At 42.7% G+C, this 26,986-nt stretch overlaps 1 protein-coding gene across 2 annotated transcripts in view; it reads left to right on the top strand.

Annotated features, from left to right (window-relative positions):
- The first annotated feature begins 7,892 nt into the window (after positions 1–7,892).
- Positions 7,893–26,986, top strand: part of LOC148031537 (uncharacterized) — a 67,964-nt gene continuing 48,870 nt past the window's right edge. For both annotated transcript variants that reach the window (XM_087685074.1, XM_087685075.1), the window contains exon 1: positions 7,893–8,160. In XM_087685074.1, the coding sequence (XP_087541200.1) occupies positions 8,067–8,160 (94 nt within the window). In that variant the 5' untranslated portion in view covers positions 7,893–8,066. The remainder of the gene's footprint in view (positions 8,161–26,986) is intronic.

Raw genomic sequence — 26,986 nt, 5'->3', positions numbered from 1 at the left:
CATTGGGTCTCCTTCCTGACAACCATATCCAACTCCTTCGAGCTCCCGTCACTCCCCAGCTTCCTGATTACCTTCCCGGTATTGTTGGGCACCTTCAGGCCATTACATCAGAGGTATTTGATTATTTTTTTTAGGGTTTACTTCAGTTCTTAGGTCTCACAGGCTGTAAACAAGATTAGGGCAGCCACCATTGAAGCTCCCTTGCTTCATATCTCACTTGCCTTTGAACAAGATTTGCTGGAGCTTGTTTGAGGCCTTCCTTGGCTTTAACCAGACCCCTCCAAAGCTTGGCCACCATTTTTTGCAGCCCCAGGACCAGCATTTACAGTTGGCAGAATCACGTAGCCCTCCCATATGTGTCTTCAGCATTGACAGTCACAACAGCAGCTCTCCCCCTCCATTGGTACTTGGAAAGGCTCCATTTCGGGCATATGAACATGCTTTGATGCTTGGTTTTGATGGTTGATGTGTTGGCATAGCATTTGGACTGATTTAACATTGTTTTGGGACTGTCATAACAGTCCACAGGCAGTTTATGATAGTGTTACACTGACATTTGATGCTACAGCTTGTTTGGCATTGTCATTTGATGCCCGGTTGGTCACGTTTGATGCTCGGATGTTAGGGGAATGTATGCCTATTGTTTGGCAACCATTTGGAGCTGATTTTGGTGCTGATATTCTCAGTTTTGAATAGTAAATCACTAATGTACACAGTTGGGCTGAAGTCATTTTACTCATGTATACTTATGCCTATGCTTTTCGAGCTATGTTTCGGGCATATATGGTGATGTATTGACACTTGGGGCTCGACATAGATCTTGGTTTTGATTCGGGATCGTTGGTTGAGCTTGAGCTCGCTTTGCAAAGCATTTGGATGCTTCGTCTTGGATGTACTTGTGGCATGTATGCTGCTTATGTCTGACCGGTCTTGACATGCTTAGCCTATGCCATTACTACATGCTAGTTACATTGTTTGGAGCCTATTGCTACTGGAGCTCGGTCTTGGCTTGACCTTGGATTCTCGAAGCTTACTTGAGCTATTTATTGGCTTGCCAGAGTTGTATCTTGGGATGTACTTGATGTCTTACATGCTTATGGATGCTACATACGGATGCTCTACCGCCTACATGTTCGGGATGTACTATTGATGTATTGTCTTGGACTTATGTCATTGGCATTGTGTCTTGCCTTGGCTTGAGATCTTGAGCTCGTATATACGACTTTTGTGCCAGTGGGAGCATTCTTAAATGCTTATCAGACATTGAGCAGGTGGTACTTTTATGCATTGAACCGTTACATGCTATTGAGCAGTTATAGACACTTGAGACTTTGGGACTTCTTACCTTTTGGGATGATACATCATATGTCTTAGTTCATTGTATGCTTATGAGCTGTGTCTCAGTTTTGGATCTGTATCTTTGTGAACTGACACCTACTTGTGTCAAGTTTTGGTAGTGGTAGGAACACTTTGCCCTGTTGCCTGGGGGGTGTGCCTACTGGCATATGTTTTTATGACATACTTGGGTGTTGGATTCATGCTTATCGACCGTCATATGCTTATGCTATGCTCGCATGATGCCGGCTTTGGTCTTGGCAGTATCTGATTGCCTTGGGATCCGATTTTGGCACTGTTAACTCTCTTTTACTGAAATCTAAAATTTATTACAGCAAGTATATATGTATGGATTGACATGGATTTTTCATGCTGAAACACTTTGAAATGATGTGCTTTCACTAGTACTTGGTGGGCAGCAGCTTTGGTTCCACTTTCTTCGCCATTTTTCCTCGATTTTGGTGATTTTTTTGTCATTTTCTGCAATAAACAATAAGCAGTTTTGGGCGAGTTCGTCCACTGATCATACTATTTTCAACATCACTAAGCTTGATGGTACGATTTACTCTTATTGGAAGAGCCAGATTTGGCAAGTATTGGTGCAGAAATCACATATCAAACCTTTGAGGTTAAGCGGGCATCCGCCTGCAACTATGCCAGATGAGGAATGGCTTGAGCTTGATAAGTTATGCAAGTCCACTATTGTATTGTCTCTCACAGAACAGGTTCACTATAATGTCTTTGAGGAAGAATAGAGTGCATGACAACTCTATGACAAGAAAAGTCCAGCGAGTCAGATGCATTGGCTGAAGCAGCTTATGGATCTGCGCATGAAGGAGAATGTGACTATGTCTGCTCACTTGAGCCAGCTCCATGCTATACTCAAGAACTTGACTTCGCAAGACATCACTTTTGTAGATGATGTCACTCCTCTTTTCTTGCTTGGTACTCTTAATGAGTCATGGGATGTATTCCGCACTACATTATGTGCCTCTACTGCAACCTTGAAATTATCTGATGTTGAGAGTGCTCTTCTTCAGGAAGAGGTTAACCGTAAGAATTTGGATGCCTCTCGTGTGTCTCATGCTATGACAGTTAGAGGCAGGAATGATGGATATGGAAAGCATGGCAGTGGTAGTGGCCGTGGACGGGATTATCAGAAATCTCAATCCAAGTCTCGTGGGAAGTCACGTAGCAAATCCCGTGGCAGGAATGCAGATATTACTTGTCACCATTGTGGGAAAAAGGGCCATATTAGGCCACAATGCCATGAATTGCGCAATGAAAGGTGCAAAGATAAGGGGAAAGACAAATTGCAGTATAAGTCTTCTGATCGCAGCATAGTACATGCAAAGTCCAGTGTTAAAATTGAAGAGATCAATGTTATGCTGCTTGAGAATGTTGATGGTGATGATTATATCTTAGCAGCCTCTTCTAGTGCTTCGTAAATGACAAAGATACACTCTATGTGTGCACAGTGTTGGCTCTTGGACTCAGGTGTGTCCTTTCATGCGACACCTTGCCGAGAGTGGTTTCATTCATACCGTATTGTTTCGGGTTCTGTGCGCTTGGGTGATGACAGCTCTCTTGATATTGTGGGCATTGGTGATGTTAGGCTGCAATTTCCTTCTGGCATCACTTTTGTTATGTAGGATGTACGTCATGTACTTGCTTTGACACGTAGTCTCATGTCAGCTGGACAGCTTGATGACACATGATATCATGTATGTTTTGGAGACTCTACATGGAAGATCACTCGTGGTAGTTCCGACTATGTATTCACCTATGATGGAGGTGCTGTTCCTTGGATGTCCAGAGTGCAGAAATGCATGGCCCTTTCTAGTACAGAGGTCGAGTATGTTGCAGCCACTGAGGCTTGCAAGGAGGCCTTGGTTGGGTCGTTTAGTTGCTAACCTTGGTATTGATGCTATCCTTACACTGCATTCGAATTCTATGAGTGCTATTCAGTTAGCCAAGAATCCGATTTTCCATGCGAAGACGAAACACATTGAGGTGAGGTATCACTCCATATGTGGGGTCGTTGAGGAAAAGTCTGTTGATCTTGTCAAGATCTCGACTGACCAGAACCCTACAAATCTGCTCATGAAAAGCCTCTCTACAGAGCGCTTTGCCTTCCTCAGGAGGTTGATGGGCATAGAATGAGATGACGTCTTTCCTCATCCTGTTGTTCATGTGTACATGTTGTACTGCCTTTTTTCTTTTTCTTTTCACTCCTGACTGGGGCAGATTCGCCTTTAAGTGGGAGGTTGTTGGGGGTAAGGGCGTCTCTACCTAGCCGCCTATGTATTACTACACTGGTAGTCACTACCACTGCACACTGCAGGTGGTGGGCGCCCGTCACCGTCACTTTATTCTTTATTCTTTTAGTGACAGTTTGAATAAAGGAAGGCCCGGACACACATTGTGACTGTTGGACTTCCCATTTCTAGTCTCTCCCTTTCTTGCTCTTGCTCTCCCGCCATAGCTCTCAAGTCCAACCTTCGATCCGTCGCTCCCTTTCATCATCTACTAGTTAGCCACCACTACTCACCTATCCACCAATTGGTCATCATCCTCTCATCAACCACTGTCTATGGATCACCTATGCATGGCGAATCTCTCTCTCTCTCTAGCCCACATGGGCATAGCGCTCACTTGCACACAATGCCAACCTACCACCTGCCTGTCTTGCCTATGCAGCATTCGCTGACTCACCAACTGGATCAAATCGATCGATTGTGGGCACATGTCTATAGAAGGGAGGATTCAAGGAGGGGAGGTATGAGTTGTAGTTGTGGGGTGGGGCCTTGAAGGGATTTGACAATGTGGAAGCTTTATCTAATGGAGAGATTAGGGTTAGAGGAAGAGGGGATGTTACCAGGTGGTAGCAATGGGCCCTTGCTACTTTGCTGATGCCTTTCACTACCTACTTTGCTTACTTTACTTGTATGTCTATTGTCAACCCATCTATGCTTGGCCTCTTATCTCACAAATGTGTGTGAGAGAGAGAGAGAGAGAGAGAGAGAGAGAGAGAGAGAGAGAGAGAGAGAGAGAGAGAGAGAGAGAGAGAGAGAGAGAGAGAGAGAGAGAGAGAGAGAGAGAGAGAGAGAGAGAGAGAATATCATATGAACAAGCATTATGTCCCTCAAAAGATAATAACTAGAAAGTAAATGTGAGCAATTGAAAACGAGAAAATTTAGCAAAAAAACATTGAATGAAAAAGGAGAAGAATAAGAAAAATTATCATCTCTACATGTAAGGTCATTCAATGGTAAAACTTACACGTAAGAGTAATAATTACCATTCTACATGTTGGAGCACTCAATGCTAAGCCTTATGTGTGAGAATAATAATTCTTGGTCTATTAAAACTATATAAAATAATTAGAAAGGTTTAGTAAGAGTTCACAATTAAATGGACAAATTTAGATTTCAAAATGTTGAATGAAAAAGGAGACTAACGATGATTATTGAAGCTAGGAATAAATCTCATGGTTAGGGATGCATGATCCATGATGAGAAATTGCATTGGGTAGCCTAAACCACTTAGCATGGTACACTAGGCATCTCCTTGGGATTGATTGAGCTTTGCATGTGTGCATTCACATGGCACAACAAGCATCATGATGAGACATGGTGGGAGTTAGATTAGATTGTGTGTTTGTCATACAAGATGGCTAGAAAGTAGCCCCTAGTAGTAGACTCAATGTAATAGGGGATGCCCGCTATTGAAGGCTCTTGGGTATGCTAGGAGATGGCAATAAATCTATTGTTGAAGTCTTTAAGGCACACTTTGCCTTAGTAGTCAAGCTAGATGATCATCCTAATAATGCTTATGATTCTAGATTGGCTACCTTTTTGGAACCAATGGAATTATGAGTCCCTTTGGAGTGGAGGCTCTCTTTTGACAAGATTTTCTATATAAAGGAGATTGAATATGCAATCTACATCATGATAAAGAAAAAGTCCCCGGGCCCTAATGGCTTGCTTGCTATTTTTCTGAATTTTGGAAGCTATCTAGTAATGATATGATATGTGCAACTTTATTGATTATTTCTTTGAACGAGGCAAAATCCCTACCTCTATGAATGAAGGACTAGTCAAACCCATAGTCAAACTAAAACCTCTATGAATGAAGGGCTAGTCAAATCAATACCCAAAGTATTCAAAGGTAGATCTGATTGCATTTGAGGCCCCTTATGATGCTCAATCTTACCTATGAGGCCATGGTGAAGGCTCTTGCCTAATAGATTACATTTATGATTCTTAAACTTCTCCATATCAAAGAATACACGATCGTTCATAACATAGGGATTCATGATGCTATATTGGCTATAGATTATGCCATGGTTGCATCTAAAGAGAGTTTGCACTAGTCAACATGGTCTTTAAGAAAGCTAGTGATCATGTGAGTTGGAATTTTGTAGCTACTATCATTAAGTGGCTAGGGTTTGGTACTAATTTTTTTATGAATGGTGTTGATTCTCTTCAAAAATATTACTCTAGACTACGGGTGTTAACTCTCTTAAAAAAGGTTACCTCTAGTCTATGCATAAATGACATTCTCACCTCTAGCTTTGAGCTCAAAGACTCCATTAATTAGGGTTGCCTACTTGCTCCTCCCTCTTGTTTGCTATTGCAAACAAAGCCTCTCTTGAGAGCTATACACAAGAAGGTGGCTGATGGCTACATAAGAAGTCTCACTCTCTTAGATGGTCAAAGATTTGTGTCACAAATGTTTGCCAATGATAACTCAAATCTTGTGCAAGCAAACCAACAACAATGTTTTGGTTGGCTTATCTAGCTCTAAGGTAAGTGGCAATATAGAACTACTATTGGTTAATTGTTGCCTAGATGGCTTACCTTGGTTAAATGGGATAGTGTTCAAGCTAATCAATGTTGGTGATGTTTTTAGGCATCTTGGTTGTCCACTCAAGCTCAGGATTACTGTGAAATGGTGCATTCATTATCTCCTTGAGAGGATGAGGAAAAAGCTCGAGAAATTAAGTTCTCTACCCATCTCTTTGGCCAGAAGATGGTGGTTATTGAATCAATCATTATGCCTTCCACAAAGTTTATGGCCATATGGTTTCCATTTCTCCAAAATCTCTCGATAAGAGATCAACAAGCTCTTTAAGGTGCTTCTTTGGAACTTCAATGGTTAGCATGGGTGGGCTAGCATTTCTTAGCTTAACATTACCTCTATTAAAGCTCAAGGGTGGTTAGGCCTTGAAGACCTCTAGTAATGCACTTGGAGTGGTCCTAGAGATAGTGAGGGGGATGCCTCCTTAGATGAGTTGATTTGGTTATGTTTGACTACCTTTGGAGAGAGGTAGGTGTGACTCAATGAGTATCCTCGTTTGTATAAGAGCATTAATAATAATGGGCTCCAATGATTGATCGTTGGGACTTAAAGTAATTGAATTTCTCTCTAATATGGATTGACTAGAGAGGAAGAAGATTGGCTAGCTATAATCATCTTTAATTTGAGGGACTCTTGGTTGACAATTCATTGCAGATTGAATTGTAATATCGTTAGATTTTCAACTACACCTAAAGGTAGGGCTTTGATAACTTGTAAGTCATGGAAGGACTTTTAATTGATGAGAAGCAATATCCACCCCTAAACAATGGAAGCATGGAAGGATAGGCACCCTCACATTGAACTAATGACATGGAAGCATAGACTCAAAAGAGTATGATCAACCACTCCACCACACACTAATATCATGTCATGGCGAGTAATCACCTAGAGTCTCCCTACTAGAGATAATTTTGCCAAATTGTTCAACATTTCCCCCTCTATATCCATTTCATGGAAGAAAAGAAGAGTTAGTTCCTCACCTTTTTTGGCAATGGTTTAGAGTTATGTGGCTGTGGTCAAGGACTAGCTACTAGGTTTGATGGCACCATCAACATGTAGTTTGCCCTTTTGAATGACTAGGGCAAACACAATGAATAGATGTCCAAGCTTTGGAGCCTTATTAGAGGTGTGGTAACTGGAGCTAGGATAAAAAGGCCAATTGTTGAACAACTAAGAGCTTGCAAATGGATCTTTACTATTTAAAGAAAAATTGAAGGCTTGAGATTACAAAGATGTGCATCGAGTCTATCTCTATTAGAGAAATTGATTTCAGCTCATCTTGATTGAAAAATCATGCAATAATATTTGCTCCATAAATTCCCATGTTAAAAATAGGGCCTTCTAATATATGACAAATGCAAGCCGAAGTAGAAACGTATGTGTGCCAATGATAAAATGGGGATTGAGCCCTTGTTTTCTGCCAAAGCCGAATGTTACAGAGCATTCTTGTAACCACTTCCCCGAGTTCAAGTTCTTGTCATAGGTGGCGAGTGTTTTATAATCGACCTCCGCTAGGGTCAAGAAATTGTGTTATCGTCGGTCCTTGTTCAAGTACTGGCCCTTTTACCCTATACGTCTTAGAATTTATCTTGGGCAAGTCAATTGACTTGCATGTGTGCGAGGTGTCCTCTATTTGTAAATTGTTAGTGATAATGCCTTAGTCTCATATGAGAGGCTTTGTCATGGTGTGTCCTTTCCTTTTAACCGGACCGACAAGGACACACAAAACAGTCGGCCTTCCCGAACAAGCCCAAGAGGTCGGCGGGCCGGTAATAAGCTCTAATAAAAGATCAAAACAGCGAGGTAGAGTGAATCCCGATCGCGAGGGAGAGGAACCTTTGCGTTCGGCTCGCCTGCTTCTCACCGCCATGGCGAGCATGATAAGAGGATACTTCAAAGATTCCATGGACTCCATCCGCAATATACAAGTCAGACAAGTGATGATGCAGGTCATCAGCCTTGGTAGGTGCCTTGACACACACCGTCAATTCATGTTTGTGGTCGATCTCAGCTTAATCTTATGAGCTCACTCTAGTCCTTCGTGTGAGATTGTTTCATTCCTGCGTTTGAGCAAGCTCCAGATGTCACGATGAGGGGGATTGTAGCTTTTGCCAGAATGTTCTGTTGTGGGAAGTTCCTGGTGTTCTTCTGATGCGATCCTGATATCAATGACTTGCCTGCTGTGCTCAAGGCAATGGAAGGATCGATAAATATGTCATCCCATTGAGGCATGCCCCATTAATGTCACCATCTTGATATTGATCTGTACTGTCTATGTACACTCTTATGTTTTGGGATACTCCTAAGGCAAAAGTGGAAACAGATGTTTATGTTGTGGGATAAAATTTAAGCAAAGCTTCATCTGGCAGCTTATATTTAAACAGTTGATTTCTGGTGAAATAAGTTCTCAGAATTTAGGGCGCCTTTGCTTCCATCTAGTGCAAAGAGTGAAATCACAGCTTTTACTCCACACAAAACTTTATGCGAAACTTACAGGCGATATTAAATATTTGAATTTAAGAGTGAAACATCTCACGTTTGAAATGTTTCCTAACCTGTTCATTAGCCACTGGCATGTAGGAGCAGCCAGAACGGCCAGAAGCAGTATATTATTTGTTTTACATGGGTTAAGGAAGTAGTTTTGCAATTAAAGCTGACCACTATCTTCCCATGTGATCCAAACCACTGCAGTGTGGTATTCCAGATCCCTAAGGAAGCATTATAATGTGCATATCATTCACACTTGCATATCTATACTGCCCTGACTCAACAGCTTGCAAACTAGTAGAGTTCAGTTGCTGAATGCAGGGTCTCTATGTATGATTCTATAGATAGTAGAGGACAATCTTTTCAAATTTCACCCACAATGTGCAAGCTTTTCAAACTTGCACAATTGCTTTGATATCTAGTAGTTTTCCCAAGAGTTTGATTCTCTTGAGAATGAAAGAATATTTGCTTATGGTTTCTTGGTTCTTTCCAAATAGGATCCCCACGTTAAAGTTGTGCAAAATTTCCCAAATTTCCTAATTGGGTCATGACTCATCCTTCAGGAAGAATATGTGCTTGAGTTCAAGAAGAATGTTTGCTTACATGCCAATAGTTCAGCTTAACAAAGTTGAAAGGCCAAGAGACCAGGCTTTCACATCCCTCATATCCATGCATTTTCATAGTGGAATTGTGTGTATTAGCCCATGGCCATGATGCAATCCGGGTCTTGGTGGACTGATTGTTGAAGATGCTCCATTTTATTCTTCCAAGCCAAAGCCATGAATAGGCTTATATATTTGCCTAGCACTTAGATTTATTTTGAGGTTTGCCTCTGCTGAAATAGGCAATGGCTGTGAACCTCATGTATTGCCATTTTTAGCAAATGGTCTTCCCAAAGATGAAGATCCACTTCCACACGAGGGTGCGTGAGTGAAACACTAAGCGATTGTCATCCTAGGCCTTATCAATTTCATACTCAAATTGATGCCCAAAGTGACTAACAACAACTTTTCCCAAATTGTCCCTTAATTATATGCACATTTAGGTGCAAGTTGGTTCTTCTTCTCTTGCATGCAAGCCCCTTTGATTGTATATGAGCAATCTTCTTCAGATTTGTTGTGCTCTCTCAAATTTCTTGCAAAGCCCTTTGTTGCATAGCTGAGATTTGAAGGCATGCTTCCCAAGATAGCTGAGAAACCCTAAATTTTGTAGAAATTTAAAGCTGTACCAGCAAATTAAGGCTGAGAAAATTCAGATTTGTTTAGGGAGAAGAGGCAAACAACAAATTAAAGAAAATTCTTTAAGTTTTATGCGATAGAAATGCTTGCACAACAGTCGCCTTGCTGTTCCTGCCCTAGAAAGTGTTGTAGGTTAGGGCTCTTTGTTGTCCCTAATGGTTCAATTGCTCACTCTTAGTTGACCACTCAATTCTCCATCCTCAGCTCCACCTCAAATGGCCTAAAATGGGAGACAAAGAGCCCAACATGGTGTTGAGAAACGAAGCCATTTAGTACATTCCCCCTCCTTCATTCCTATTTTGGTTTCCATTTACAGCCCCAAAAAGGCTTTATTTGGATCATTATTTAGTGTTGGGGCGCCACTCCAGAGATTTTACTGGGCGACACTCTAGAGAGTTGGGGCACCACGTGAGACAATTTGTGCCTATAAATATGGCACTGACTTCTCTCATTCTTTATTCCACACATTCATTCCTTCTGACACTCTGTCACTCTCTTCCATATGCTTCTCTCCTTTCTCCATCCTCTTCATAGCCGTTCACACCCTACGAGGAGGACACTACAGTTTGTGGCTTCTGCATCCATCTCCACTTGATGTTTTGCAACCTATGTCATTTGGTGCCATCCTTCTCTCTTAGCATAATCATTGGGCTTCGTTTGTATCAGATTCAAGTGTTTATAGCAGGTTACACCCTCTTTATTAGCCCTACATCAGATAATGTGCGTTTTTGTGTTTTCGTTACTCTTGAAGGGCTGCTCAACAGCTCGCCTATTTGCAGCCACTTACATGAAGAGATCTTCATTAGATATTCTTGCGTTTTCTTCTCTAGTTGGTTGGTCATCAATTGCCTTGATAGTAACTACCATCTCGGAGAGATTTCAACATATCCTTGATCTTTGACAGCTCTTGAGGATTGCATTTCGCTCCCTCTACAACTGGTTGTCCTTTCCTTCACCCTTTAGCATTCATCTTCAATATCCTACTGCTAGAGGACTACGTTTTGCTCCCTTCACTGTGGAAATTCCCTATAGGTGTTGTTGCTTGATTCTGGTAGGATAGTGTAGTTATCTTTAGAGCTTTGGCTTCGTTGTATCAACTTGATTCGCTTAGCATGATTCAATAATTCATCATTAATCATTATCATCATCATCTTTTTTTTTCTTGTTTTCTAAGTTTCCCCTTTCTCTTAGTGTTTGCCATACAGACTTAGTGTTTCCCCTTGCAAATCCTACTCTCTCTTTGGTTTGCTTTCATAGCATGTCATATTTTGATATGGTATTAGAGTATACGTGTTATTTTGACACACAAAAGATACACTTGCATGCAAGCCAAAATTGATTCAAACTTGACATTTGGCAAATTTCCATTTTCAATGGGGTCTCCACATGCAAATTTGAGCTACATAGCCCTTTGGCCCTGCCTTCATCAGAATACCATTAAATGTTGCTAAACCTTAATTTAAATTCCTAACCTCTTTGAATCTTAAAGTGTTGAACTTTCCACAAATCTCAGTCTACGACATTAAATCATTTAAATCTCTAACCTCCATGACATTAAAAGTTAGTTTCAAGGAAAAATTAAATGTCCCTTACCAAGATTTGTCCTCAGTCATAATCCGAATGGCAAAAGCCATGCACAAGAAAGAAGTGGTCTACAAGCTCTTAGAGTTTGCTTCATGCCATAGAGGGCCTTTCATAAGTAGTACACATGATCCTGTTAGCAGTTGTGTGTCATGTATAGTCATGTCCTACCTGTGAACCTTAGTTTGAGTTAGATGAGGACATTAGGAGCTTTGACATTGTGTTTGTCTATCATTTTATTTGTTTTAGATTAGTAATTTCACAATGTGAGACCTAGGACCTTGAGATATGAGTTGGTGCAAAAGGCAATAGTTGTAACAAGTTAAACTTGATAGGTCCTAGGTGGTATCTAGTGACAAAAATATACCCAGATTACTTTATTAGCTATAGATGTTAGTGGTGACACTAGTGACTTGGCATTAATTAATTAATACCAATTAAGGGGCTAATGATATTTAGTTAGCTCATGAGTGGGTCTGGGCATGTATAGTTGTGGGTTGGGCACTATAGATATTTTAAGTATTTTTTATTGTCATTTTTCTGATGGTTTTTGCCATTTATTGCTGGCCGATTGATGCATGATGCTGGCTGACCTAATCTTTTTATGGTATTATTTTATGTGTATTTATTTGAGGCTCCCTCCTCCTCAGGTCATTCATTAGTTGCAGTTATCCAGTGTAGGTCTTGTTGGAGAGGGAGCCGGTGCTAGTGCCCACATGGCTTGTGACTCGTTGTATGTGACTGTCCTGTATTTGGTATATGGATTCCATTTCTCGAGCATATATTTGAGTTTTCCCTTTGTAGTGTTCTTTTGTTTTCTCTTTTCTCGTGTTGTGCAGTCTATTACAATAGTCTTCCATGCTTCCATTGCTACACCCACTTCTAACATGGTATTAGCCATCCATGTCAGGTCCTAGAGTGCTGTTTTCTGCTGTTACAGGTCTGCCGATTGCTGATGCTGATCATCTATGTCTCTGCGATAAATTTTCAGGCTGGATGACACCTATTTACTTCAAAACGGCCTTTTTTTTCCAGCCCCTCCTGCCTGTGTTTTGTCATCAGCTGCCCGTGTTTTTATTTCCTGCATTATTGAATTGCTGATTGCCTGCATTTAATGTCTGATCAGTCTGCATTTAATGTCTGATCAACCTGATTTTCCCTGTTTCTGCAGTCTTTTTAGTGATTAGTTGTCTATTCATTGTGTGTGAACTTGTAATCAGTGCAATCTGTGCCGTGTTTGGCTGAAATCTGTCTTCCTCCTCGGATAAGGTGGTACTAACCTGAATTAACACTAATTACAGCAAGTATAAAATTCACATAAACTGAAAATGCAAATGTTACCACTTAATCTTGGATGTTATGTAGCATGTTGGTAGCCCCAAAACTTGGCACCCCTTGCGGTATTTCTGTAACTTGTATTGCAAATGGATGGAGTACAATTGAGATTCTTTAACCCCCTTCACTAATCCAAGTGCCTCTTGCTATCATAAATGACTAGCAAGCCTTTTCAGCTTTGAAAATTCAAGTTTGAATCCTTTACATCAAGCATACTTCCCTAGGTGGCTATCAAGTCCTAATTTTTATTGTAACAGGTTTATAGTAGAGGATCAAAATTCATCAAAATCTCCACCTCCAAAGATTGAATTGCTGTAAAACTTGGGGAGCAAAGCTAGGAAATGGTTGGAGAAAGTGATAGTATGCTATAGAGAGAAAATTCAAAGATTTGTCACAAGGATTCAATGAAATTGAGTTGTTGACCTAGTTTTCGAGCCCTAAATTAATAATAAATCTTTGATGATCATAGATTGATGCAAACTAATGCTTATTGATACAAATGTATAGTTTTAGAGCTGCAGTGAAAACTATACCCATCTGCATAGCAACTGCAGTGACTAGTATAGTGAATAGATATCTCATGGCTGATATATTGTTAGCAAAGTGCCCCAGATACATGCTAAATACATTTTGAGATCCACTATACACGAGAGTTGTCTATCACTGGAGAAGTTGAAGTGCTACTTTTCCCTTGAGTGTCAGGCAATGCTCTGCACCCCTGTGTCAGAAGTGGTGCATCAATGGAAGCATAAACATGTGTTGAAATAAATTGCTGAACACAAGAAAAAAGAGAAAAGAAAGAGAGAATACAATACAGATGAGAACTTAGATGTATGCTCGGCAAATGGAATCCATATACCAAGACATGAGACAATATAGAAGTAATATGAGTCACCGGCTATGAGGGCACTGTCATATGCTCTCTCTTCCCAAGAAATGTCAGGTGATGAATGAATGAAAAGGAGGAAGCTTGAGAATATATAGGCCAAATAAATGCCATAAAATATGATTGGTTGGCCAGCATTTAACGGCCAATATTAAATGTTGGCCGACTGGCTGCAAATAAGGCCAAATCATAATAAATACTGACAAGTAAAATACCTAAAATATATCTGGTGTCTAGCTTGCTGTACCACATGCACAGATTTAGCCATGAACTGACTAATCTGCTAACATCCTCTCTCAGATCATGGGTGATCTAACACAATACAATATATGACGATAATGTCTCATCATAGTACAAACAACAATGTCCATCAGAGTAGAACCATGGATACCCAAGTAGTGGGTGCGCAAGCCATCACCAAGGTGCCTCAGAGAGAACTTGATGCTGATGTCAATTGTACCAGCCCCTGAAAATAGAGAAGAATCATAGTAGCTCTCATGTTCGTCAACAATGCCTCTGATATAGCGCATGTGACCATCTTGTCACCAATGCTGTAGTGCATAAATGACCATGAATTCCCTTCCTTTGGCCAAACTGCCAAAGTGTTCCCTCATGTGAGCTTGAGACGAAAGCCACCCACTCTATCAAATAACCAACCCATCATAAACTTGGATGTCAATCCGAGTTCCAGGATTTGTACTTGCCAGACTTTGGTTGACGTGTCAGGGATGTCCCTCTTTGGATCCTGTGCATCTATATAGAAATATAGGTGAGGCGTGGTTGCCCCATCTTACCACCCTCTCACACTCCCTCTCTGGCATTGGAGAGTCGTGAGGGATGACCGCATCACCACCACTAGAAAGCAGCTGAGGAAGGGGCCACCAAGCCCTTCCCAGGATCTGAAGAAAAGGATCCCTTCCATCCCTTGGACTTCACCTTGGTTAAAGGATCTGAGTTGGAATCTGAGATAGATGATGACACGTCAGAGGAGTCCGCATCCCACTTTGTCTTTTGCTTATTTTTCTTCTTGGAAGCCACTAACTCTTTGCAGTCCTTCCTTAAATGACCTTTCTTGCCATAGTGGTAACATTGGGCCTTCAACTTTTTAATCTTCGAACCCCTCTTTGAAGCTGCAAGAGCCTCACCTGAACCTCCATAATGTGATGAAAGCCACCCCTGTAGTTGCAAAATTGCCTCATGCTCAAGGAACATCGAGGACATATGAGGAAAACTGACAGGAGTCGTAGAGGTCTGTGCCATAAAGCATTCGCCACTCCATCAAACCCCAGAGGAAGCTTGTAGAGTACTGTACCAACAAGATGTGCCTCTGATAGGGTAAATTGTATAGTCCAAAGCTTGGCCTGGATTTGGGTAAGTCAAAGTATGAATGATGAATCGTATCTTTGGTTTCAAACCTCAGTTTTGCTGGAGCTAGCCATAGAGAGTAACGGCCCTCATGGTGGAAGGAGCCTTGTACATCAGCTGCAACTTCGACCATACGTTTGAAGTTGTCCTGCAGGAGGTGACCGCTGGTAGAACTTCTTTGGAAATACATTGAAGTGAAGCCGAGTAAACATGGGCATCATCTGAATCCCATGTAAGTATTGTTTTCTCATGGTTGTCTTTATCAAAATCAGCTGGAATAGGAGAAGGTCGTTAAGGACGTGCAATAGCTTTGCAAACCACATACCATAACTGCTTCTGGATGAACGTGGCCTTCATCACTGCACTCCATGTGTGATAATCAGGTCCATAGAGCTTGTCATCAATGGATGTGCATGGAGGAGCCATCTATAGAGAATTTAGAAGAGAAGTAGAGAAAAGAAGGTATTTGGAGAGGGAACACAACCAAAACACGAGCACAGACTGCAAAAAGCAAGAGTTTACATACAATATAACCCAAAATTTGAGCAAAATAAGACAAAGGTTGTTGCAAAAGGTCAAAAAATCAGTTAGAAATTGCCAAAAATAGAAAAAATGGCATGATGATGTAAGTGCCTAGCTAGGAGGAGGTGTAGAGGCACCAAAAAAGCAAGTTGAAATAGACACGCAGATTGTACGAAGTTGACATCAGCAAAAAACGCAAGTAAAACAGGTCTCTAGTTGTAGCAGCAGTCGCCTGATCAGCAAGGGTGAAAACATTCCTAAAATCAGCAAGAAAACACAGTAGGAGCACTGATCTTGAAATCTGATACCACCTTAGAAGTGGTGCAGCAATGGAAGCATAAACATGTGCTGAAATAAATTGCTAAACACAAGACAAAAGAGAAAATAAAGAGAGAACACAATAAAAATGAGAACTGAGATGTATGCTCGGGAAATGGAATCCATATACCAAGACATGAGACAATACAGAAGCAATGTGAGTCACCGGCTGTGAGGGCACTGGCACATGCTTCCTCTCCCCAAGAATTCTTAGGTGATGGATGAATGAAGAGGAGGAAGCCTGAGGATATATGGGCCAAATTAATGCCGTAAAATATGACTGGTCGGCCAACATAAAATGCTAGCCGATTGGTTGTAAATAAGGCCAAATCACAATAAATACTGACAAGTAAAATGCTTAAAATATCTTTGGTGCCCAGCTTGCTATACCACATGCACAGACTCAGCCATGAACTGACTAATCTGCTAACACCTTGCTCTACTGAATATGATTGAGCTCGATCCAAAGATCAACTCTAAGTGAACATCCTCAAAGTAAAGCTGCAACAATCGAGGATGGTTTGCCAAGTCATCCTACTCCATCCACTTAGCATCCATTGGTGAATAGTTTTGAAACTTCACAATATATCTTTTGGAAACTTTACCTTTGATCTTTCTCTCTTTATGTGCCAAAATTTGCTCGGGTACCAAAACTCATCTAGCTCCTCAACCTTTGGTTGGATCTTAGCAGATACATCCTCAAATGGAGCTTTGCCAACAGAACTATGCATTATATTATTGTATGCAAACTCTCCCAAAGGCAAATACTTCTCTCACTATGACTTAGCTTAGATATATAGCATCTCAAGAGATCAAGCATTATAGAATTTTCTTTCTTCTAATTGACCCTATGTTTGCGGATGGAAGGATGAAGAAATTTTCAGTGTGGTACCCATATTTTCAAATAGCCCCTTCCAAAATAAATTGGTTAGCAGAGTGTCTCAATCACCGATGATCGACTTTGGCATTTCATGATACTTAAACACATATTGCATAAATAAGCACACCGTATGATCAACCTTTATTTTCTTCCTCATTGGAATGAAATGGGCTTGCTTATTGAACATGCAAATAATTGTCCATATCCCGTCATTTCTTGTAGGTGTTCCAGGAAGCTCAAAGATAAAGTCCATAACGATGCTTTGTCTATTAGAATTTGGCAATTCTAGGCAGTGCCCAATGTATTCCATGTGGTGTGGACACTTATTAAAGTGTCAATATAGGGTGTGTACACCTAGTGTCTTAGGAATTTGAAGTAATGACACTACTTTTGAGTAAATAAATCTAACTCTAGTTAGTTGGTGGAAGGTTGGTTAGGTTAACTTGGTCTAAATTGGGGTTGTACTTTTGCTCTATGTTTCAATTTAGTAAGTACACTCTACTCTCTTGCTTCAGCTTACTCATTGTCACTATCTTGTTTTCCTCCTCCATAGCTGATTCTAATTTCTCACATTTGGTATTAGAGCAGCCCCCACATAGGTTTTGAACAACCATTGCCAGTGGTGCCACCTCGCCTACGGTCTTGCCGCCATTGGCTTTTGCTTGTGCTTTGTGTGAGGAAGAGAACAAATGCTAAAGTCTGAGTTGTTGTATAGACAATTGCCAACTCTACCCATTTAGGCTATCTAGCTCGAACCACCGACCGCTCCTGTTTGCATAACCAGAGGTGACGCCTGCTCCGCTTTGAAGAGCCGCATGTTGCGTTGAAATAGCACTGCCCTAGCTTAGCTCTGCACCTTGTGACATTGCCGCTAGCTTGAGGTTCGCCACTAGCCAACACCCAGGCAGCTTTGCCTCTATCTAGCGTGCATCGCTAGCTCTGCTAGCATCCTTGCTTGAGCCCTCGCCTCTTTTGAGCTACGCCTAGCAACACCTCTACTAATTGTGGCTCCTCTAGGCGTGTCTCCTTTGCTGCCCCTTGTTGCTAGTGACTACTATGCCTCTTTTGCCTAGCTAGCCATTGCCTGCTCCTAGTCATCATTGCCACTTGCGCTTCCTTTGCACCTCCTCCTCATTGCTGCTTGCTCCTTGCTATCGCCGCCTGCATTTCAGTTGTTGTTGCTGCCTTGGTCTGCCGAGGTAGCGCCGCTTGCTAAGCTACGACCTATCAAAGGTGTCAAGCTTCGTGCGCGGATCTTGAGGCATCCTGAAATTGGGGATTTTGCTCGGTTTCTCTCCCAGTGTGTGAATCGACATTTGACAATCCTACATTGCACAAGAAATTTGGAACTTTTTGGCCTAAAGGCTCTAGCATGCATCATGAGGTAGATTGCAGTTTTATTCATTGTTGGCATACATCATTCTGTAAAAATTCGGATTGTATATAATAATTTTTTTAAATTTCTTTGAAATTTCAAGAAGAAATTTGGGGCTTTTGCCCAACACGCACTCCAAGGTAGGAAACAAGCATTGCAATAGCATTCGATTGCTGCTATGCTCAAATTGAGCAATTTTTGTTGGGGAAATTCAATTAAATTTGGTGAAAATCAGCATTAAGTTGTTGTAATTTGTACTTTTGTGGACATGCATTTTGATACAGATGTGGTCTACCATTGCGTTGTTGCTATTTCTTGACCGAGTGTTGATTTGGGTGACGTTGTGCACACTTTGGCATTTGTGTGATAGTTTGGTACTTGTTTTTTAATCCCGTGGGGACTTTTGGTACTTTGAGGAATACACTTTATACTTTAGCATTGAAGTATTTGGTTGCAGATTTTTGTCCATTACTAATAGCATGGCATGTCAGGGGAATAATGATCAGAGCAGCATTCTTGGTGTCCTCACTCAGGAGGACAAACTTGATGGCTTAAACTACCCATTGTGGAGTTTTATGGTTCGCAACCTTTTTGTGGGGAAGGACTTGTGGGACTATTTTACATGTGATTTGGAGCAGCGACCAGGAGGTATTGCACCTCAGTCACTGCAGTGTAACGCTTAATCAGTGTAACTATACCATCATCTAGAACTTGTTTGATAAAATGATACCACACATCAATATGTTTGGTATATGCATGAAACATGGCACTTTTAGCCAGGCATACAACACTCTGGCCATCACATCCAAGTATAGGTGTTTTGGTGGGCAGCCCAAAGTCCTTGACCGAACGACTAAGCCAAACAATTTCTTTCAAAGCTTCAGTGGCTGAAATATATTCAGCCTCAATGGTAGAAAGTGCTACTATCTTTTGCAATCTAGAGCACTAAGAAATTGCCCCACCAGTCAAGGTAAATATGTATCCACTAGTAGACTTGCGAGTATCCAAGTCACTTGCCATGTCTGCATCACAATACCCTTGTAGATCTAACGTACCCTTTCCATCCAAATACATTTTCTTTGTGTGCCCTTTAAGGTACGTAAGATGCATTTCATTGCTTCCCAATGTGCTTTGCCAAGATTTGACATAAACTTGTTCATAACTCCCATTGTATTAGCGATGTTAGGCCTAGTGGCAACTATAGCATACATGAGTGAACCACAAGTTAAAGCATAAGGAATACCCTTCATAGAGCTGGCTGCCTTATCATCTTTTGGGTAATCTGCTTTGCTAAGCTTAAGATATGTTGGCCGTAGAGAAACGATCAAGTACTTTGCTGATGTACTTTTCTTGTGAGAAAAACAAGAGCTGCTGCTCTCTATCTCTCCTCATTACGCATGCCCAAAATTTGTTTAGCTGCACCCAAGGCCTTCATGGAAAGGGCTGAATTTAGCTGTTTTTTCAATGCATTAACCTGGCTTTTATGCTTACCAGCAATAAGCATATCATCCATATAAAGCACAAGTATAATAAGGCTTCCATCATCAGCCTTTTTGATATATAAGCAGTGATTTACATTACTTTCTTTTAAATGCATGTGAGAGCATGCAGGCATTAAACTTTTTATACCACTGTCTAGGAGCCTGTTTCAAACCATACAAGCTTCTCTTAAGCTTACACATCAAATGCTCCTTTCCTTTTAGAATAAAGCCTTCTGGCGGCTTGATGTGCAGTTGTTCTTCCAAATCACCATGCATGAATGCAGTTCTAACATCCATTTGATCAAGTTCAAGATCCATAGATGCTACAATAACAAACAATACTCGAAGAGTGGTCATTTTAACATCAGGTGAAAAGACTTTGTGAAAGTCAATCCCCTCTTTTTGTGTATAGCCCTTAGCCACAAGCCTGGTTTAGTATTTTGGTTTGGCATCAAGACACTTGATTTGTTAGAGCCAATAGCTTTCTTGTCTTTGGGTAACGGAATCAAATCCCAAGTATCATTATGATACAATGACTTCATTTCTTCTTGCATAATTAGCTCCCACTTTTTCTTTAACTCACATGATAATGCCTCTTTATATGTAAGAGACTCACCTTCGTCTGTAAGCAAAATGCATTACAAAGGGGGATTAAACCTTTGTATAGGTCTCATGACATGAGTAGACCTTACCCAATGATCTGTGTTATTAGGTAATGGATTCACATCCAAAGGAATGTCAATGACCTCGTTATTTGGTTGTTGAACGGCATGTTCAGGTTGCTGTAATTCATTTTCAGCATGTTGATTTTGTTGCCCAGGCTGATTTTCAATATCCCTTTGCTGCCCATTTTCATCTGGCTCAATGATGATACATTGGTTATTATAACCAGCATCAAATGGAGCTGAATTTTCAGTGGTTGATGGCTGCTCAAGTGGCTGATCATGCTGAAATTTCACTTTCTTTTTGTCTAAGTCACTAGATGTGACATTTTTCAGCAGCTTTGACTCATTAAATACCACATCTCGGCTGTGTAGCACATTTTTCATGCTTGGAACCCAAACTCTATCGCCCATTTCACCTTCATCTCCATAACCCATGAAGATGCCTCTATGGGATTTCATGTCAAGTTTAGTTCTAGTATCAACGGTACATGTACATAGCATTTGCAGCCAAAGACCCTTAAGTGGTCATATGAAGTAGGTTTGCCTGACCAAATCTCTTGAGGGATGCCACTTTCAAGTGCACGATGTGGAGATTAGTTGCAAATATGTACTGTGGTTTTAAGCGCCTCTCCCCAAAATGATTGCGGGAGATTCATCCACTATACATGCCTTTCTAGAGGCTCCATGAGAATATGAACTCTTTACATGTTTTCCCAAAACACAGTCATCACAAAAGTCAAGCTTTGAGTTTTTCGCATCAACTCTTTCAAGTGAAGAAAGTGCCTGTAAACCCTTTTGGCTCATGTGTCCAAGATGCTTGTGCCATAACTCCATGTGCGACTGCAGTTCAGCAATTGTAACAAACTTTCCAGGAAGTTTCTTGCAGTAGAGATAATATAGAGTTCCCTTTTTACCATCTCTAGTGACTAGCATAGACCCTTTTTGTATCTTTCACATTCCACCACCAAAAGTAGTGAAATAACCCTTGTTGTCTAGCTATCCAATAGAAAGCAAACTCTTCTTAATTCTAGGTATATACCTAACATCATGAATTATCAATTTTTGACTATTTTCAAGAGCTAGGTGTATGGTACCATTTCCTTCAATATCACATACATGGTTGTTGCCTAGATAAACTTTCCCAAGGTTACCTTTTGTATAAGAAGAAAAACACTCCAAGGTTGGAGTTACATGAAATGAAGCATCATTGTCAACAATCCACGATTGACAAACCATCATGAGCTGACAACAAAGCATCTATCACATCCCTTTTAGTGATATACATGTCCTCCATTGTTGTAGCATGTGGATTTGAAGATGCAACTAGCAAATCAGCATCTTTATTTTCGTCTATCTCCTCAATAACAACATTAGATACCACATTTACTTTTTTTGTTTCTTTAGAGGTAGAGCTGCCATCTTTTTTATTCTTTTTGCCTTTTGTATTAGCTTACTTCTTGCGTTCTTGTTTCTTTTTATAGTACCTGCAATTGGGCTTTTTATGCCCTTTGCGTCTACACTGATAACAAGTGACGTCTTGCTGTTTTTCCTTGCTTTTGCTACGATTTTTGTTCTTGTTTTCAGCATTTGATCTTTTTTCTGTTCTTTCTCTTATATTGTAGGCTGATCCACTGTTTTCCCCACTTGCCTCGCATCTAATCTTTTCATTGAGAATAGAACCATGCACACCATCGAATGTCAAGTTGGGGTTGTTGCTCAATGACACAACCAATGCTTTCCATGAATTGGGCAAAGTCATGAGTAGGAAGATAGCCCTTAATTTAGGATCCAAAGCTGGTAAGCTTGCATCTTGTAACCATAGTTGTGTTAGAGATCAGAGCGCTGTGCAGTAGTCGGACTGCACAGTCGGATTGCCACGTGGCAGTCCGACCTGTACAGTCAGTCGGCTGCATTTAATGCAGCCGACAGGGTATTTTCTGGCGCCCCAGTTCAGGCAGTTTTTCGACTATTTATAGTCGATTTTTCCAGCAGTCTGGTCACTCTTCTCTGTCGCAGATTACAGACCGGTGCCGCACAGTTTTCTGTCTCTGTTCACAGATTTCAGACAGCAGACAGTGCAGACTGCAGCAGACTTCGAGGTGGACAGCAGGTCGCATCGTTGAGGTGGAGACACGCAGTCCAGCACACTGTGCCCATGTATATCTTTGTATTCAGCATTCTTTATACAGCAGATCTTCATTGTCCACTGTCTCTTTCTCTCCCTTCTCTCTCTGCGTTCTCTCTCTCTCAGTCCTACGCTTCCGCACCGCTGCACTCTGACATGGTATCAGAGCAGTGTTTGAGGGCTGACTGAGCGCAGAATCAACCTGAAGGGGAGTTTCCATCGCGACACAAATTTGCGTTTTTTGCGTTTAAGGGCAGACAGGAGGGCTGCGCCTTGGAACAAGGCTGAAACGAGTGTGGGCGCACAGGAAAGGAGTACAGGTGGTGGATTTGCTGCTGTTTACTGCTGTTTGGCGCGGAGGAAGTTTGAGTTTTCAACCTAAAAGTGCAGGTTTTGCTTTTTCATCGCCTCCGGCGGGTGAAGAAGCTTCGGGACGCAGAAGAGCCTTAGCAGGCTGAGTTTACTCAGTCAGAGGGGGCTGCTTTTGCGTTTGAGAAGGCATTGCAGGTGAAGATGTCTACAGAGATGGACTTGGAGTTCCAGGCGAGTATGGACCGGAAGGTGCCTGTCTTACCGGCTCTTCCTACAGATCAGAAGCTCGACGGCGACAACTACCGCATTTGGCGCGTTATGATGTTGGCCATCCTTGAGTCCTATGATTTGGCGGAGTTGGTACAGGAGGATATTGACCGGCCTTCGGTAAGAGATGAGTCCAAACTCTCTTCCGATGCTCGTGCGGAGTTGGCCAGGGCCCAGTCTCATTGGGACAAACTGAATGCCAGGATTCGATCCTTTCTCTTTCTATCATGCACTACAGCCGTGATCGCTCACATCGAGCACTTGACGGTGGCTCGTGAGATATGGCTGGAGCTTGATCAAATGTACAATCGGATGACCTTGATGAAGAGGGTTTCTTTGGAGGTACAGATGCGGACCTTGTCCGTCAATAAGTCTTCTTTGCTAAGGGAACACATTAACAAGCTAAGGCAGCTACAGATGCAGGTTCAGAATGCGGGGAAGCCGATTTCCTCCGAAGACATGGCGATCACACTATTGTCCCAGTTGCCGCCACGATTCGGTACATTTTACTCTGCCCTTATTGCTTCGGGGCGAGAGTCTACTCTTCGCTGGGAAGAGTTGGTTCCTATGGTCTTGGACCAAGAGGAACAGTTAAAGGGACAGAATGCTTCCAAGTCGGAGGCGTTGACAGGTCAAGCCTCTCAGAAGAAGGGGAAGGACCAAAAGAAGAAGAAGGGAGATAACAAGTCCAAGAAAGACAAGGAGAAGGACAAGGACAAAGACTCCACATGTCATATTTGTGGAAAGACTGGCCATTGGAAGAAGGATTGCCCTGACAAAGACTCGAAGGACACCAAGAAGAAGGAAACCAAGGATTCTGGAGCAGTGGCTGCACCCTCATCAGCTGCATTTCTACATCTAGTTGTCATTGAGGACGCTTCACCGAATGCTTCTGATGCTGCGATGACGGCTCTCCAAGCTCGAGAGTGGATTGTTGATAGTGGTGCCTCACGGCACATGACTCCTTCATCAGATGGTGTTGCCCAGCTGCGACCTTCGCGTGGGCAGGTTCTCATTGGAGACAGCTCTTCAGTTTCTGTTGCAGGTCGGGGTAAGATGCAGCTTATTCCGGATGGACGAGGTGGCACCCATACCTCAGAGGTTTTGCATGTACCAGGATTAGGGTACCATCTCCTTTCAGTCCATAAGATTTGCTCCCTTGGTCTTTTGGTGGAGTTTGATAGTTCTACAGTGCGAGTCCTTGATCGTGAATCGAGGAAGGTTCTATCATCTGGATATGAGGAGAACGGCATTTACAAACTGAAGTCTTCCACTGCCCTCTCTACTCTTCTTCTTACCTCACAGTCACAGTCTGAGTTATGGCATGCTCGGTTTGGTCACCTGAACTATGACTATCTTCGGAGGGCGTCACGTGGACAGCTTGTTCGAGGGTTGCCGGATATAGTGGTGAGCCAGCAGCCATGTGTCTCCTGCATACGGGGGAAGCAGCATAGGGATGCCATTCTCCACACAGCTTCGCGGCGGTCTACTTCACCGATGGAGCTAGTATCTACGGATCTATGTGGCCCTATGAGGAATGAGTCCCTGCGTGGGAGCTCGTACTTCATGCTGATTGTGGATGACTACAGCAGGATGACATGGGCCTACTTTTTGGCACTAAAGTCAGAAGCTTTCTCGCACTTCAAGGATTGGCTTCTGTTTGAGGAGAACCGATCAGGCCAGAAGTTGAAGACCTTGCGATCCGACAAGGGAGGTGAATTTGTGTCTAATGAATTTGCTCGGTTTTGTGCAGATAGAGGAATTCACCAGGAGTTTGCCAATACCAATACTCCTCAAGAAAATGGTATTCTAGAACGGAAGAACCGCAGTGTGATCGAGATGGCGCGCACCATGATGGAGCACCGACAGACCCCTCAGGTTCTGTGGGCCGAGGCTGTGGCTACTGCAGTCCACATTCTTAATCGATCCCCTACTTCAGCCGTGGAAGGGATGACTCCATTTGAGGCTTATTTTGGGACGAAGCCAGATGTTTCTTACTTTCGAGTCTTTGGGTGTGATGCCTATGTTCACATTCCCAAGGCTCACCGTGATAAATTTGAAGCGGCTTCCCGCAAACAGATATTTATTGGCTACAGCTCCCAGTCCCAAGGCTACCGACTGTATGATCCTGTCAAGCGGGATGTGTACACTAGCCGTGATGTCCGGTTTGTGGAGGTTCCGGCTTCTTCAACGGGTGAGGAGCATCCCGTTCTTAGAGATCCAGGGGAGAGTTGGGCTTCTTCTACAGTTCCACTGGAGCCCGTGCCTTTTGATTATGATTCTGTTTCTGACACAGAGTCTACTGTTCCACCGGACACCTCTGAGGAGTTACCACCGGTGGATATTCCAGAGTCTTCTGCTGATGGAGAATGACGAGGGGAGGTTCGGCCTCCTCCTCGCTGGGCCCGTGACACACTCCGTGATTCAGGGATCGAAGGGGTTCCTGAGGAGTGGGGACCGCAGGATGGTCCGCGGCGGTCACGGAGGCACCAGGCGCATTCTTCGGAGCTTGTTTGCTCCAATTATTGTTTGATGTCCCGTGTTATGCAGGACCGAGAGCCCACCTTCGTGAAGGAGGCTTTACAGTCCGCCCCATGGATGACAGCTATGGAAGCTGAGTTGGAGGCTATTGAGAGGAATGGCACTTGGTCACTTGTGCCACGCCCCCCGAAGAAGAAGGTGATTGGAGTCAAGTGGGTCTTCAAGACCAAATATCTCTGTGATGGTACTTTGGATAAGCACAAGGCTCACCTTGTTGCTAAGGGTTTTGCCCAGCGCCCAGGGATTGACTGTCATGACACCTTTGCCCCCACAGCTCGTATGGCAACCATTAGAGCTGTTCTTGCTTTGGCTGGCCATAGGAGATGGCCTGTTTATCAGTTGGATGTGAAGTCGGCCTTCCTGAATGGTGATTTAAAGGAGGAGATCTACGTTGAGCAGCCTCCTGGCTTTGGTTCTTCAGATGGGAAAGTCTACAGGTTGAAGAAGGCCCTGTATGGCCTCAAGCAGGCCCCGCGAGCTTGGAACGAGAAGATTGATTCGTTCCTCCAGTCTCAGTTGGGATATCGGCGGTCCAAGGCCGATCCGCAGCTGTATGTTCACACTTCCGCAGATGGTTGTGTGCTGTTTGTATTATATGTTGATGATTTGATTGTCACAGGTGATGATGCACAGCAGGTCCAGGAGACAAAGTCAGCTTTACATCGGACGTTCGAGATGACGGATTTGGGGCTACTCCATTTCTTTTTAGGCCATGAGATTTATCAGTCTCAAAGGGGGATTTTTCTCTCCCAACAGAGATATGTACAGGAGCTCTTGGTGTCTTTTGAGATGGAAGATTGTCGGGCCCTCTCTACTCCTATGGATCCGAACTGGAAGGCCACTTCCCATTCAGCTTCTCCTTTGGCGGATGCGTCCCGCTATCGACAGTTGATAGGGTCCTTGATTTGGCTTCTCAACACCAGGGTTGATCTATGTTTTGCTGTTGGGCTCTTGGCAGGGTTCATGAGTGAACCTAAGACGGTGCATTGGCAGGCTGCTCAGAGGATACTTCGGTATCTAAGGGGGACGTCTGATTTGGGGATTCATTACCCCGCAGGGACAGATGGGTCAGATCTTGTACTTGCAGGTTGGAGCGACTCGGATTGGGCCGGTGACGTGGACCACAGACGGTCTACAACAGGTTACTGCTTTACTTTGGGTGCAGGTGTTATTTCATGGAGTAGCAAGAAGCAGCCCACGGTAGCCCTTTCGTCTACTGAGGCGGAGTATCGGGCCGCGTCTTCCACCACATGCGAGGTTGTGTGGCTTCGGAGATTGTTGGATGAGCTTGGGTGCCCCCAGACTCATCCTACATTGCTGCGATGTGACAATGAGAGTTGCATTGCCTTGGCAAGGAACCCTGTTTTTCATGCCCGGACGAAGCACATTGAGATCCAGTACCACTTCATC

The sequence above is a fragment of the Lygodium microphyllum genome, chromosome 9, assembly GCF_053477565.2.
Source record: "Lygodium microphyllum isolate KBCC chromosome 9, Lygodium_microphyllum_v1.1.10, whole genome shotgun sequence".
In the NCBI taxonomy this organism is placed as follows: Eukaryota; Viridiplantae; Streptophyta; class Polypodiopsida; order Schizaeales; family Lygodiaceae; genus Lygodium; species Lygodium microphyllum.
The sequence above is the reverse complement of the archived record's forward strand: the minus strand, read 5'-3'. Positions and strand labels throughout refer to the sequence as shown.